Below are 14646 nucleotides of genomic sequence, written 5' to 3'. Positions count from 1 at the left end.
AGAGAACACGCGCGATCGGCTGCGCGAAGCCAAACACGGAGGAGGATGTTAGGCCTTCATGAAAAAAAGAGAAGCGATGGCGTTGATAACCATGTCCTGTGTGTCTTGTTTGTCATACAAGGAGACAAGCCCTTTCTGGAGATGGAGAGACTCCGGCGGTGGATGGCGGACGTTGATGAAACAGAAATGTGAATGTCTGAATGATGATGGACGCGGAGCGAGAGGTTCGCCAGCCAAACTTCGGGTTGCCGCCCGCATTCGGTGCTTCTGACTACCTGAGTTCACGATTTTTAAGGCGCGGAAAATAAAATCGATCGTAAAAAATACAGACAGTATCATGTATTCACCTATAAATCTGACTACAAGCTACTACTGCTAACGATAGCTAACGAACTACTGGAGCTCGATGACATCCTCGTTTAAGACACCAAAGAGTCGACTGATCTCTGCAACAAGCGCACTTATTTCGCTTCCCAACTGTCCCGTAACCAGCACTAACCAAGGCAGTCAGTATCGCTATCTGGAGCCCTTCAAGTTTAATGGTAGAGGCTTACCGTATGCGTAGAGCAGCGCATAGTCGCTATCGGTGGTGTGCAGCGACACCTCGCTTTCCAGGCGGTAGTGAAAGATGCGAGCCAAAAGTCTGTCGCGCGCATGTTGTATATTTGGCAGAGCATCATTCAAGGGATATTCGAGTTTCATCGAAGATGCAAGAACTATGTTTGTTGCCGCCGTGAGTCAGAGTCATATGGACCTCGACGGTAGGGCTCCTAAGATGACTTACCTGACAACAAGTGACTGATGCGAGATGATAGTTGCACACGCTCTTGGGTTGTGTACTGCAGCAAACTCAGTTCACCTTCTGAAGCAGTGAGGTTCTTCAATATCTCCATGTTCATAGAATAAAAGGCATTTAGCATGCCTCGGGTACGGTTAATAATATTTCGATATGCGAGTTCAGGAAAAGGACCTTGCAGCTCGAATTCCGACTTGGCTGCGGCATGCAGTGTCTCCAAATTGGACAGAAACCGTTCGATTTGCAGTTTTTCGCGAACGGTGAGATACGGGGTGACAGGCTTGTCATTTACCATCATTGACAATGGATCACGTTTCCAAATCAGACTCATCTGTAGCCACAGGAGACTCAGTCCATCCTTCAACTTCGATCTTGCACTGATTGGCCATATCATCCTTGTAACGATGATTCCCCAGACGCAGCCGCTCAGTACTGCGACCACACGGTGGAGTGCAATCTCCGTGATGATCGGATGGGTACCACCTTCATCTTCGTCGTTATCATTGTCGTTCGCAGATAATGAGTAAGCGTATAGAACCGACAGATTGTATGTAAGCATGATGAACCGACCCATGGGGCCTTGTCCCTTCACCAACGTTATATAAGAAGTCCATGTTGCCATGAGCCAGCCCATGAAGGCGAGAGCAACAACATTTCCACCTGACGCATACCAGGCAGCTATTGAGCAACAAGCTCCCAAACACGTGCCGAGAAATCGAGCATATCCAGTTGTGTTAGACGCTCCAATCGTCATAGAGCAGACCAACATGTAAGAAACAAGCCCCCATTCACCCCTCCAAGACGTGAATAGAGGGCGTGTCACAGAATTGAACGAGGGGAGTGCGTACAGTGCAGCACCAACGCCGACTTTGATAGCATACTTTGTCTCGTCCCGCCGCAGAAAACCCAGAGACTTCCACACTCGGTATGTGACTCTATTCTGAGAACGGATCTCAGCAGTGTACCCGCTTTCCAGAGATGAATGTCCTTTGCGAAGGTGAGGACGTCCCGAGTTTGTAAGGGGTAGATTCGGGTAATCTATGGTCCATGTAAGTGAATAACGCCAGACAATCATCTTCTCTCATGGGACTGACTTACCATTAGTAGCAGTATCTGGTTCTTGCTCTCCGAACCACCGCCAGAACTTCAGCCAGTTCCATGTTCGCCCCCGTGGGCGTTCTTCACATTCGAGTTTCAGCTCATCCAAAATTTGAAGCAGATCTTTCAATTGCTCTCCAAATTCCATTAGGGTAAAACTGAAATGACCACAGCTAGCAGAGACTTCCTCAAGATCAGCTTCAACGTCAGGGGATTGAATCTTGGCAAAATCTCTTTCTCGGTAGACAAGGGCCAAGGCCTCTTCTCTAGCTTCTCGGTATAGCTGCAGAGCACGATCAAGGCTGCCATAGAACTTGGTGTTGAACGATACGTTGTGCTCGGGGCCAGGACCGAAAGGGATTTCCTCAAGAATCTCTTTGAGAGTGAAGGCAAATGATTGCTGGGAAGGAGTATGTTAGTATTCGACTTGAAATTCCAGAAATCGGCTTGTTCTTACCATAGATGGCCCCAAATGTTCAATGAAAACCTCAAACATCCGCTGCGGTGACGGCGTGGCGGTCATGGCCCGTTCCTGTTGGTCCCCATTCAAAGCAGAAACAGGGGTGGTCTGCGACTCCTCTGTCAAGAAATCGTCCTCTTCTCGTTCTCTTACTGGAGTAAGAGTGACAGACTCTCCATAAATAGACCACACCCCGGGTTGACTGGCTGTGCTACTCTTCCGTGCAAGTAGTGGGCTTTTGTCGGGTGCCAAATTGGCAGGCTCCTGTTGAGATTGCTTCAGGAGCTGGAACTGCAGGGCCGCTGCACTCTGCAACCCGCCCATATTCTGATTGATATCTTGAACACATCGTACAAGCCGTTTCTCCAAGCGATATTCACTTTCTGTACCAGCAACATAGTGCTCTAGCTTGGCTTCTTTGACTAGTTTGTCCAGCAGAACATAGGTATTTTTGTTCTGTGCCGACGCATTAGTGAACGGAGGAGTGTACATCTCTTCATCGGATCCAGTGAGAAAGCTTTCAGTCACGCTACCAAGCATGATTGCCAGAGTGCTCGTCATAGTCGTCAAGCTGAATCGGAGCTTCTTCCTCGCGGATATGGGAAAGATCAGGAAGGACACTGCCATGGCGGCGCAAACCCCCATGACCAGCATCTTGAGCGTCTGCGAAATCTTGGCGAATGACAAGTCCCCCTTTTGCACGGCACCTTCTTTTGTAAGAATAGTAGTTGTAGAGAGCGAGGCCAGAGAGCATGCAACATTGACCAGAGGGTCGTTGAGCCTCTGCTTTGTCCATCCGATAAAGGCAAAACCTCCGCCACAAAAGATAGTCAAGACTATGATATGGCCAACGACGAGAAGGTCGAGGTTCTCAAAAAACATCGAGACGCACATGCTGGTGACCGACAGGAAGGTCGTGTACAGGAACGCGAGACAAGCGCATATCAAGGCCTTGAACATGCTTCCTCTAGACCGAGCCGGGTGGAAATAGACCGTGACCGTGGCGACCAAATGCTTCCCATCCTGGTGGCCCAGGAAGGCAGAGATGGCAGGAATAAACGTCGCCAAAGAACCCAGCAGGTACGCGAGACCAAATTTGAAGACGCCCTTGCCGTGTTCCGAGACCGCAAAGGCGCGCACCTTGTCCCACCACTCTATCAGTTTCTCAGCGAGTGTTGCCATTTCGTATGATCGATGCGACGATTCTGTGGTTGAGTCGCTGCTGGCGAGCAGCGGACGTTGTTCCTCGCCGCTGCCATCTCGAGCAGCATCGCGACTTCCCAGATTCACCAGCCCCTTCAGTCGCTGGCCCGTATGCGGGAGAATGAATGCCGCCTCTCGCAACTAAGCACACGCTAAGCGTCAGTTGAGTTGAATGGGATCCATAGGCCATGCATGGGAAAAAGATGTAGGCTGCTTATGGCACGACTTGCCTTGAAGCGGCGAACTCGGGACTGGTTCGTCGATGTTGAGGCGCTCATTGTGGTGATATCGGTCGTCTGTGCTGGAGAACCGCCATCACGCGTCCTTGAAAACGCAAAGTATGTTATTTTATATAGCTTGGTATATGTTCGATACGAGTCAAAAAAAAAAAAAAAAAGACGGCGATGGACGAGGTGGTAAGCTGTCAGTCGGACAAGCTCCGGCCAGAGAGCTTCAAGGAATTATTAGTTCCCGCGGCCGAGTGTAACTGACCAACTGGGAACCTTTAACTACATGCTACTCAACTACATTATACATATAGATATATCTATTTACTGTTTTCTGCATATCACTCGAATATCAAGGCTTCATTTCCATCTGTGAACCGTGCTACAGCTTCTAACATGTGAAAGAGGACTACGGCAGGCCTTCGACCTTCCACACCTTGATCGCTGCATCAGTTCCTGCTGAGGCAATCTTGGTTTCGTCTGCAATCCAAGCAACGCCAGTCACGCCCTCCTTGTGCGCATTGTTACCTTGGATCCAGTCGCCCGGTTTTTCCAAGCTCCAGACAAAGATATGCGTATCCAGGGATCCACTGGCAACATGTGTTCCCTTGCTGTTCCATGCAATCGACGTGATGCGAGAAGTATGAGCAGTCCAGCGGTCAGTGACTAGACTGCCATCTTTCGACCTGAATACAAGGATTCTGCCCCTCGAGTCGCCAACAGCCAGCAGGGTTCCGTCCGGGGAGAAAGCCAAGGTCGAGATCGGGTTACGCGACGCTTTGAATTCAACCTGTGATGTGAATGCCGACGGCGTGACTGTTCCAATACGAACAATCAAATCTTCCGCTGCAAATGCAGCCGTGATTTCATGCGCCGCTACGGCAGTCACATCAGCCGGTGCCTTGAATGTGCCGGACTTGTTGCCATCCTGGTAGATATCGATAGCATCCGATTGTGCAACAAGAACCGTGTTCCCGGCGGCTGCAACGCCCTTGGGCTGAGCCGATAACTTGGACAGGCTGCCGGTATACGTCTTGGCCGCAACGTCTATAGACCTTAAAGTGTCGTCCCAGCCGACACTGTAGATTCTGCCTTTGCCTTCTTGCGTGGCTGTTAATCCGGCAATATAGTTGGTGTGATTGTCCCCATCGACCGTGTCGGCCGTTCCAGTTGCCACATCCCAGCTACGTACTCGACCCTCAAAGCTTCCAGACCAGAGAGTTTCTTTGCCGTCCGCGGAAGCGAATCGTGTCAATGATGTGATGTTCTTCTGGTGAGCTTTCAGAACCTGTCTGGGTTGCGGGGTGCCCTCTACAAGATAGTTCAGGTCACCGCTCAGAGACAAGCTTATAACGAGACCGTCACTTCGTCCCGATGGCCAGACTACACCAACTTGCTGATCAAGGGGATTGACGGCGCCTTCGTTGCCGAAGCTCCAAGTCTGAGCTACCTTCCCTGCCTCGACATCCCAGAGCTTCACGGTCCTGTCTGCGCTCGCCGTCACCAGCTTCCGTGAGTCCTTGGACCACGAGACTCCAAAAATACTGCCCTTGTGCTCCCCTTCTCCAATTTGGGCTTTCGACTCGCCGGTTTTACCGTCATATAGCCATATGCGACGGTCACCTCCAACGCTCACCAGTTGTGAGCCATCAGGGCTAAAAGAGACACCGTATATATAATTAGTGTGTTTATCTCTGATCCCCGTGTTGAATTTGAACGGCGCGCCATGGTAGAACACCAACGTCTTGTCGTCACCGGCCGCGGCCGCTCTTAGAGGACGCTGCTGTCTGATGGAAACCGAGTTGATAGGTTGCGTGTGACCATATATCTCACCAACACTGTTACCGCTGTCCCAGGTGAAACAGTGTCCGTATCTCTGTTTGCCATCTCCAACAGCGATGATGCGCTGAGAGTCGCCGTCCCATGCAATGTCGTTAATCCGGCCATTGACAATCGAGTAATCCCCCTTTGTGATGCCTTCTCCAACGCAGTCCCAGACCTTCACGGTACCTGCAGCATCTCCGCTGGCCACGTAGAAGCCCGAGGGTGAGAAACGCGCGACGGTGGCCTGGGCCTTGTGTTCTGTGTATTGCCGCGCAACTGCGGGGTCGTCAATGGAGCGGATGAATATAGATTTGTTGGACTAGATGTGTGACAGGAGCTGTTAGAACCATCCCTTAGATATCGCTCGTCGCACTTAATTACCGCATAAGCCAATCTTTCGCCTTTTGCGTCGCAGGAAAGCTGGGTGGGTTGGCCGCGTGTGGTGGAGGGGCTGGGAGCCCAGATGTGCTCTCAAGAGACAGTCAGACAAGACGGATTCAAGGATGCGGCGTGCCGGCTTACCGTTCGTCAGAGACATTGCAAAACAGGCCAGCGTATGCGAAGACTGTGAATTGAGAAAGGGATTTATGCTTGCTCTAGTTCGCAGGGCGAAGAGGAGAGTGAGAGAGGAAGGGCTGATGGGTCCCTGAAGTACCTGACGGGCGTGTGGGGGATGTCGTCAGCGGCAGGCATACACATTCATCGACTTCTACGAGCACACCACCAGGCTTCCTTATTTTCCTTGATTCAAGCTAGAAAATTATCAGAACGAAGTAGAATCCCCTATAATACAATGCCAACTATATATTCCCGACACGCCGCACAACACCCCTAAGAGAATCCCGAGCCGCCAGGGCCAAATCTGGATCTGGCTTCGATTGCAAGAATTTCAGGATGCCTGTGCACACTGGGCATGAGACCAACACCAATGGCACGCCGAATGGCCTTTGCGATCTTGCGCTGGTTAACCGGCCGTAGACCAGTGAGTTTCCGGTGTTTTATGCGGCCCATGGGTGTGATATATTCCGACATGATCGAGAAGTTCTGTGGAAAGATTAAACGTCAGTTTAGCTATTCGAAGGTGGAGCGTTTAGGGTTGTTACTACCTTATATTGCTCAATTGGCTTAATGTTCAACGCATCAAAGGCATCGGTTGCCGGACTCCAGCGCTTCATCCACTTCTTCATTTCACTCGGGCTCAAATCATGCGGAGAGTAAATATCGCCTGGCGCCCATTCCCGAGTTTGGAATCGTTCGAGGACACGGCCATCGGACTGGTTTTTGGATTCCTCCATGAGCCTGGTGCGCTGGGTGATTCGTTGGCGGCTGCTGATTGCTTTCGTTCCTGTAGTAGATAGTCGGTTAGTGAGCAACATAAAGGAACGCGCAGATAAAATGAAGCGCATACTGCCTGGCGATGACCACGAGCTCCGGGTTGGAGAAGGGAAAGCTGTCCTCTGGTTGTTGCTCGGTGTTGATGAAGCCCATCGACAGGAGGCCGGGGCGAGTAGGTTGGATTGGAGATTCGGGAGCAGGGAATTGCCCGTTCGAGAGAAGAGCTTCAAAGACATGATTAAAACTGCTTCTCCAGCTATCAATATTCCGTGGAATGTCTGGTGGTACTGAACTAAAATGGCGGTCCAAAGTTGTGCTGCTGTCTTTGAGGGAGCAGCTTCGGAGCTCAATTTTCTTGTCGTTCTCCACCGGCGCCAAGCCGCCAGCGACTTGCCCTTCGACAATCGACGGTTGGACTTGGACCTACCTCAATCTCGAATCTTTGGATGCAGGAATATGGCTGGACAGATTGCTTCCTAATTCTTCCTTTCTTAGGGTTATCCTTTCTAATTCAACTCTTCTCGTCTTCTATCAACCCAAAGGACTCTCGTCGAAGATGCAGTCCTCCTACCTTACGCGACGTGTTTTTCGTGCTCTGCTCAACAACGAGCCGGTGTGTTTCTCCCCTCGTCGAAGTCGACTTTACTCCTCATCAGCAACACTGTACCGCGCTCGGAAGACGTATAGCAACTATGGCCAGTCGCGGACATTCTTCTCCTTCACCGCGCCTCCGCGACAGGAGACTGCCGACGTTCCCACTTCCGAAGTTGGGCTACAAGCCATGAGCGAACTGTCCAAAGCGATGAGGACAAGTGGCAGGGCTCCGCCATTCGATGTCCTCTGCAAAGCCTTTCAGAGATTCTTTGAGGTGCGCGCCGAAGAACCGGGGGTCATTACGGAATTCCATGCCAGACAGCTGGTTAATACATATAAATATCTCCGAGCCCACCACAAAGAACAAGACGCGAACAACAGCGCCGAGTGGGAAATAATCAACTCCAACGAAACGTCAGAGCTGATTCTCTACGTTCTATCCCAAGCAACCTGTCATCGCAATTCTCATCCCCTCGTGCGGGAACTGGCCCAAAACGCATATAACATCTTATGTGCGGCATCCACAAAAGCCGCGGGTGAATTGAGCTACGAAGCACTTCTTGCCTGGGTACGTATACTAGCGTTCTTTGGTAATCCATACCAGGCACACAAGGTTCTCTTGACGTGGTGGCCCAAACTACAGTCATGGTCAGAGCTCGATGCTCAAGGGTCGCCCTGGCTTTGGGTACTACACGGACTGGCGTTGAAACAGGATAGGACCAATATTGAACAACTTGTTACGAAACTGTCGGATAAATACAACTTTGATCTCAGCTCGCAGCAACAAGAAGAATTGATTGTGACTCTGCTTGAACAGAATCAACTTGATGCTGCCAAACTTATATATACCTGCCCTTTGCCCAAGAAGGCCGAGCCAACTATCACTGCCATGGTTGCAGTCTCAAGAGCAGCCATCCTGAGTTATGATGTGAAGTGGACCCAGGACATTCTACGTCCACACTGGGCGTCTCCATCCGCCGAGACACGAGATGTACTTTTGTTGATGAGAGCTGCAAGAGGCGGCACGGCATCGGACCTGGCAAAGAAGCTTAACAAATGGTGCTCAGAAGACCCTTCGGTTCGAAATGGTCTGTCCGTTTCCTGCGTCAACGACCTCATTAGGTACGCAAACCTGACCGGCGACCTGCAGCTTGCGGCTGAGTATTCGCAATTGATACCCCAGTGGAACCTGGAGTCGGATCTAGACACATTCTTTCTTCTGGAACTAGAATCCCGTATACAGGCCTCGGATGTTAATGGCACGGTCAAAGTGCTGCGCGATCTGGAGGAAAATGACGATGCCTCGACAAGCATCAACCTGTCAATGAGATATCGACTCATCAAGATGCTATGCCAACGGCCAAACGACGACGATGCCTTTGACCAAGTGACCAAGCTCTTGGATCCACTGGTGCAACATGGCACACAATTAGAGCCCGAGGCCCTGGCGGCACTTACGCATCTACTCGCGTATCGCCATGACTGGGAAGCTCTCTCTCAGCTACTCCGACCTCGTCTGAACTCTTATTCACCAGTCACTGAGCGCCCGCTTATCAGAAACTCACTCATAAGATTCATCCACGACCGCGAACAGCCCTCCGACGAGGTCTGGGAGGCATACCAGCTGATGCGAATGGCGTTTCCGGACACCGATAGCAAAACCCGAATCACAATCATGCAAACTTTTTTCGAGCGCAACATGCTCGACAAAGGCTGCCAAGTATTCGGCCACATGCGCCACGCCACCAGCGTCCACCAGCGACCCACGCCCGAAGCATACATAACATGCTTCCTCGGCCTCGCGCGCGCCGCCGACTGGGCCAACATCAAACTAATCCGAAACATGCTCAAACTCGACGTGGACATGGACATGACAACCCGCATCCGCAACGCAGTCATGATCGCGCTCGCCGCATGCCACAAGGCAGACGAAGCCATGAACGAATTCAGCGAGATCCTGCGCTCTGACGAAGGACCCTCTCAAAACACACTGCTCATCTTCTTCAAAGTATGCGAGTCGCCATCGCATACTCACGGTATCGACGATGCGCATAAAATGATGCGCAAGATCACCGCGCTCGAAATCCCGCTTGATCGCCAGCTATATCTGGCTTATATCAAGGCTGTGGCCGCGCAGGGCGAGCATGAACTGGCCATCCAAGCATTGGAGCAGACAGAACAGAAGATTGGTCAGCTGCCTGATAAAGATATGTACGTTTTCATCCCTATAAACATATGCATGTATATATATGCGTGTGTGTGTGCATGTATTGATAAGTAACAGGATCGCGCGAACCTACAACGCCTGCCCACATGAATATGCCAAAGAAGGTATCGAAGAATGGGCCAAAAGGAGACATGCGAATATATGGCAGGAATTAGAAAGGGGGCCGAGGTCCGAGAGAGAAGAGGGCGTTTATCTAGAGGGGTATGAAGAGGTGTTGATGCCGTAGACGTTGGATCTACGTTGTGTACATGATATTTGTATTGTATTGTATTGTGTATTCTAGAAGGGAGGATGAAAGTCTTCTATCGAAGATTGTATTGGTAAGATATATTGATGGTAAACCTGTGCATGTACCAGGATGGATGGATTAGGATTTTATAAAACATGATAGGATAAAAATAACACACACACACACACACATCGCTCATCCTCATGAGTTAGTTTGATAGAGACAATAAAAAAGTTTGCTCTTCTCCATTATCGATATAAGGATAATATGTTGAAAAAGGATGCAATCATCCAGACATTAAGTAGTTAGTAAGTTGGTTGTTTGGATAACATTTCAGCCGAAAATTTTTTAGACATGCTGCAGAGAACAACGCGTTAGTAAAATGTAATATCATCAACAGTGGTGGACTCACAAATCAAAGAATGCAAATTGGCTGGGATTGCTGCCGTATTCGTACACGAAGCGACTGGCAAGGTAGCTGCCGAAGATCGACCTGAGGTAGCTTTCGGGGACCTGATGAATCAAAGATTTAGTATACATATACATATTGATACATGTCTAGATAGGAATCGGAATGAACATACCCGGGTCAATAACGTGTCCAAACCAATCTTCTCCAAAAGAAGTCGCGGAAGAGCATCTTCCAACACCTTGCGCCGCAATTCCACATTCTCCCACAAGGCTGTCTTCTGCAGCTCCTCGTCCAGATTCGTAATCGCCAGACTCAGTCGGTCGCTGAGCACGCTGCGCAACAAACCCGTGCGTTCGTGTTCGCGCCATATAGCCTCAAACTCGAGCGTGGCGTTGCGTTTGATGACTTCCTGCACTTCCTTGACGTACGCCTGGTAGAATTCCGGCACGGTGCCGTCTGCGGCAACGCACATGTTCTGCACGAATTCCTTGTCATCGAGGGACAGCGACGCCAGCACCTCGAGTGACGACGATGTGACACCTCCCTTGTTGGCCGAGGCATCTTTGTACAAGATACAGCCTGCTTTTTCCAATCGGAGCTTCGCATCTTGCGTGATAAACAAGTTCGCGCCCTCGACGATATATGGAATCACCGATTTTCCATTCACAATCAGCTTGCTCACCGTGCTCAAGTCGATCGATTCCGGCCGTCCACCGCAAGGCACAAAGAGATCCACCGGGGAATCCTTGCGCAGGTGGAAGGTGTTGCGGAAGAGCATTCCGTTGTTGACAATCTCGCCTGATGGCAGTTTCACATTGGATTCGTCGACGAGGACGCGGTATCCCTCAGGCGACAGCTTGGATACATTGAATTGTGAAATCATCACTCGCTTCTTCGCGAGCCTCACAAGTTCTTCGCGATCAAGGCCGTTGGGATCAACGATCACACCTGATCCGTCAACAATTGCCGTGTATGTTTCGTTACCAAGCAGGATCTCGTTAGAGCCAAGATCGCCGTCGGGTCCTCCGGTTTGCAGCTTCTTCACAGTCGATGGATCAATCTTCAACTTGCGGTAGATGCCGAGAACGTACTGACGCACAGAAAGCGTCGTCATGCCATAGGCATCATGAGGAATGCCGCCAAGCTTGGGGCTCTTTCCAGTGAAAAATGACTTCCACCATGGCGCGCCTCGCTTGCGGGCATGTTCAGTGGCCCAGTCAACCAGGTCCGCGGTGTTCTCATCTGGGCCCATGAAAAGAATTTCATCCGTGCCATGGAGATCAACAATGGGGTCTTTGATACCGGGACTCGTTGGGGGAATGAGGAGATCGAGGATACTGTCGATATACTTTTCGAACGCCACACGAGCTTTGTCCTGGTGATCGACGTCGAGAAGAATGACACCTTTGGCGCCACCTTCGGGGATATCTTTGTTTTTGCGCTGCTGCGTGTTGGCAAGATTGTAGTTCTCGTCAAATAGAGACCGAGCATTGATACTGTAGGCTTCCTTGTTTCGGCTCTTGACAATTCGGATTCCACCGCGAGCAATATCACGGAAGCGAAGATGGAAGCCCCTAAACTCGGAGCTGATTACGAGGAACATTCCATAAAGACGTTGCGGGTATTCGTGCTCTGGCAGGAAGTCTGGGTGAAGACGGAAGCTCAGTGCAACTTTGGTGGGAGTGAAGAAATTTGTCTTCAAGATTGCTTTGTTGAAGGTGCGAAAAGCCGTCATGACCATCTCATCGTGCTCATTAACAGCAGTGCGACTGATGAGTTCCTTAAGTCTCGCATCGTCCAGGACCTCGTCGACTTGCAAGCGCAAGTAACTGAGCGTGGGAAGAAAATCATCTTGTGGATCTCCGGTTTGCACGTAATGCGTGCTGGCAAAGTCGAGGTATAGCTTGTGGATGAGTTCAGGGTATTTGTTGATGATCTCAAAGATGTAATCAGAGGTAAATGTCTCAGTGCGGAGTCGTTTCTTGATTTTGGATAAAAGTTCTGCATGAACGCTATTGCCAGAATCCAGAAGTGCTGTCAACGAAGTATACTCGGACCCAAGCCGGTTCAAGAACTGCTGGATGAAGACCCAGGCACAGTGGGAGTAAATAGTCTCCTGCAAACTCAGACGGCCGGTAGCAAAGTGGTTTTGGAAGCGGTTCTGCGGAATGCAGTACAAGAGCGAAACCTCCTTCACAATCTGGTGAATGGCAGCCTCGATGGGGGGATACTTTTGCGATATTTCCGCATTGTTGATGGGTCTCAAGTAGAGCGAGATAACGGTGATGCCGTTGGAGAAGCTCTCGAGGTATTTTCTCGAGCTGGTCAGACGGTAGTAATGATACAGGTCTGAAAGAGCGCTGAAGATGCCCATGGCGGATCCTTGACGGTAAGCCACGACCAGGCGCTTTTCCCGGCTATTCTCGATGTCGAAGACTTCGATGACAGGACCGGTCCGGGACACGGCGTTGGTGATGATCTCCTGATAGATGGCCTTGGTATTAGCAGTGGCCTTTTGGAGGAAGCGCTTCTCTCCGACGATCTCAATGTTGGTCTCATCTGGGCCCGGCTTGGGATTGGCGAACTGGCATCTGTAGACGAAGTAACAACGCAGCTGTTGCTCTTCCTCACCCGGAAGAGGGCTCGTCGAGCGGAAACTCTCTACTCGATAGCTTCGCCCGGGTCGGGAGCCGTCGACGTATTTCGAGTCTATACGGGACTCGTAATTCGGGCCGTCTAGCGAGGTAACACCGGGCTTGCTGGTATCGATGTAGACGGCGTGGTCTTCGTCCTCCTTGTCCAGGCGAATCTCGAGGCGCTTGTCATCTCGGGCATACGCAGCAACCTTGGCGGCATATAAAGATAGGATCTGGGTGACTATGGACTCGACAGACTCGGTCTGGAAGTACATATCGTCGATTCCTAGCATGTTGTAGAACCACGTGGTCTCTGAGACGACGAAATCGGAGGGGAAGAAGCCCTTTTCCTCGAGGCGGTCCATGACTGCAATTAATTCCGTTAGACAGCTAGACAAAAGGGAAGGGAAAAAAAAAAAAAAAAAAAAAGGAAGGTCTGCCAATGTTATGCTTACCCTTTTCCATTTGCTCCTGCTTGCCTTCGAACTTGGCAGAGATATAGCCAGAGCCTTCCTCGGTGAGGACCCTGTGTTGTTGTCCGGGCAGTCCCAGATGAACTGGCTGCGGCGACGGTTGACGACCAGGAGTTCTAATGACATGGTCGAGGTGTTTGTTATGGGGGTAACGCTGAAATCCAATGGGGGTTCCAGCACCTGACGATCCACTGCCGACAGTTAGCTGCGGTGTTGACAGGCCGGTTTGCGCAGGGGAGGGCAAGTGGCCCTCGGACAAAGTGGGATCGATTGACATGGTGTGGTGGGTTGGGTTGGGTTGAGGTCTGGATGAGAGTCGGTCAGCGAGGTGCAAAATCACAGGCAGGAGAAGAGAGAGAGAAAGGGCCAGAGGTAAAGAGAAGAGCATACCGTGGTGTTATCTCTGGCTTGGAGCTGCCGATTGCAATCGAGGCTGCAACAGCTGTGACACAACTGACGGGCAAATGAGCAGAGCTCCGGGAGGGTTATCCGAGTACAAACAGCAGTGGGAGCACGACAGGGGACGCCATGCACGAGGCAATGAGACGGACACGTTTCAATGGGGGGGAATTGAGTGAGTGGTGGATTGGAGGGGGGAGCATTGAGTGGTTGAGGGGAGGAGGTGGGATATAAATACTTAGTTAACTAAAGGAAAGCGTGCACGTCAGCGGCGGCACATGATTTGCGGCCGGCAAGATGCGGTCAGGCACGGCCAGCAATTTTGGTTTTTATTTTGTTCGGTTTGCTATCTATCAATTAAGCAAATCTACCACAGCTCCCAATTTTTCCGTTCTGCCACTATCTAGACTCAAACAGTGGATGCCAGGAATCCACACTATCAGCGTCGGCATACCGGGCCGATGCCATTGGCATGCAGCTATCTCGAAACCTCCGTACAATCCTATTATTAGCTGGGATGACTCACAAGTGCGCACCAAACAAAGAGGAGGGGAGGGATAAATGGCGCAAAAAGGAGAAAACTGTCCCCCGTTCCTGCGAGTGGTTTCTTGCGCCACCGCAATTGGATCCGATTGCTTGTTCCAGACGAGGCTGTGCTGGTGCTAATATGAACATTACCTCAGACATACTAACGAACTCTCAGCATGTATTGTGGTGAATATTTGAAGCCCGA

The 14646-nt window shown here is 50.7% G+C and overlaps 4 protein-coding genes across 4 annotated transcripts; 1 reads left to right on the top strand and 3 right to left on the bottom strand.

Moving 5' to 3' along the window:
• Positions 1-393: 393 nt before the first annotated feature.
• UA08_09095 (hypothetical protein) lies at positions 394-6146 on the bottom strand (the record flags this gene model as incomplete). Its single annotated transcript, XM_020263990.1, has 8 exons — positions 394-494; positions 555-716; positions 785-1834; positions 1895-2294; positions 2352-3698; positions 4221-5927; positions 5990-6078; positions 6131-6146. The coding sequence occupies 8 exons, from the start codon at positions 6144-6146 to the stop codon at positions 394-396; spliced, it is 4872 nt and encodes a 1623-aa protein (XP_020115840.1).
• A 293-nt stretch (positions 6147-6439) lies between these two features.
• On the bottom strand, positions 6440-7179 carry UA08_09094 (hypothetical protein; the record flags this gene model as incomplete). The annotated part of the gene is made up of 3 exons (XM_020263989.1): positions 6440-6652; positions 6715-6953; positions 7017-7179. The coding sequence occupies 3 exons, from the start codon at positions 7177-7179 to the stop codon at positions 6440-6442; spliced, it is 615 nt and encodes a 204-aa protein (XP_020115843.1).
• A 38-nt stretch (positions 7180-7217) lies between these two features.
• On the top strand, positions 7218-9990 carry UA08_09093 (hypothetical protein; the record flags this gene model as incomplete). The annotated part of the gene is made up of 2 exons (XM_020263988.1): positions 7218-9748; positions 9822-9990. 2 exons carry the CDS (start codon positions 7218-7220, stop codon positions 9988-9990), a joined length of 2700 nt encoding a protein of 899 aa, XP_020115842.1.
• A 411-nt stretch (positions 9991-10401) lies between these two features.
• Positions 10402-13791, bottom strand: UA08_09092 (NAD-specific glutamate dehydrogenase; the record flags this gene model as incomplete). The annotated part of the gene is made up of 3 exons (XM_020263987.1): positions 10402-10506; positions 10578-13408; positions 13497-13791. The coding sequence occupies 3 exons, from the start codon at positions 13789-13791 to the stop codon at positions 10402-10404; spliced, it is 3231 nt and encodes a 1076-aa protein (XP_020115845.1).
• Between the last annotated feature and the right edge of the window lie 855 nt (positions 13792-14646).

The sequence above is a fragment of the Talaromyces atroroseus genome (genome assembly GCF_001907595.1).
Source record: "Talaromyces atroroseus strain IBT 11181 chromosome Unknown scaffold_17, whole genome shotgun sequence".
In the NCBI taxonomy this organism is placed as follows: Eukaryota; Fungi; Ascomycota; class Eurotiomycetes; order Eurotiales; family Trichocomaceae; genus Talaromyces; species Talaromyces atroroseus.
The sequence above is the reverse complement of the archived record's forward strand: the minus strand, read 5'-3'. Positions and strand labels throughout refer to the sequence as shown.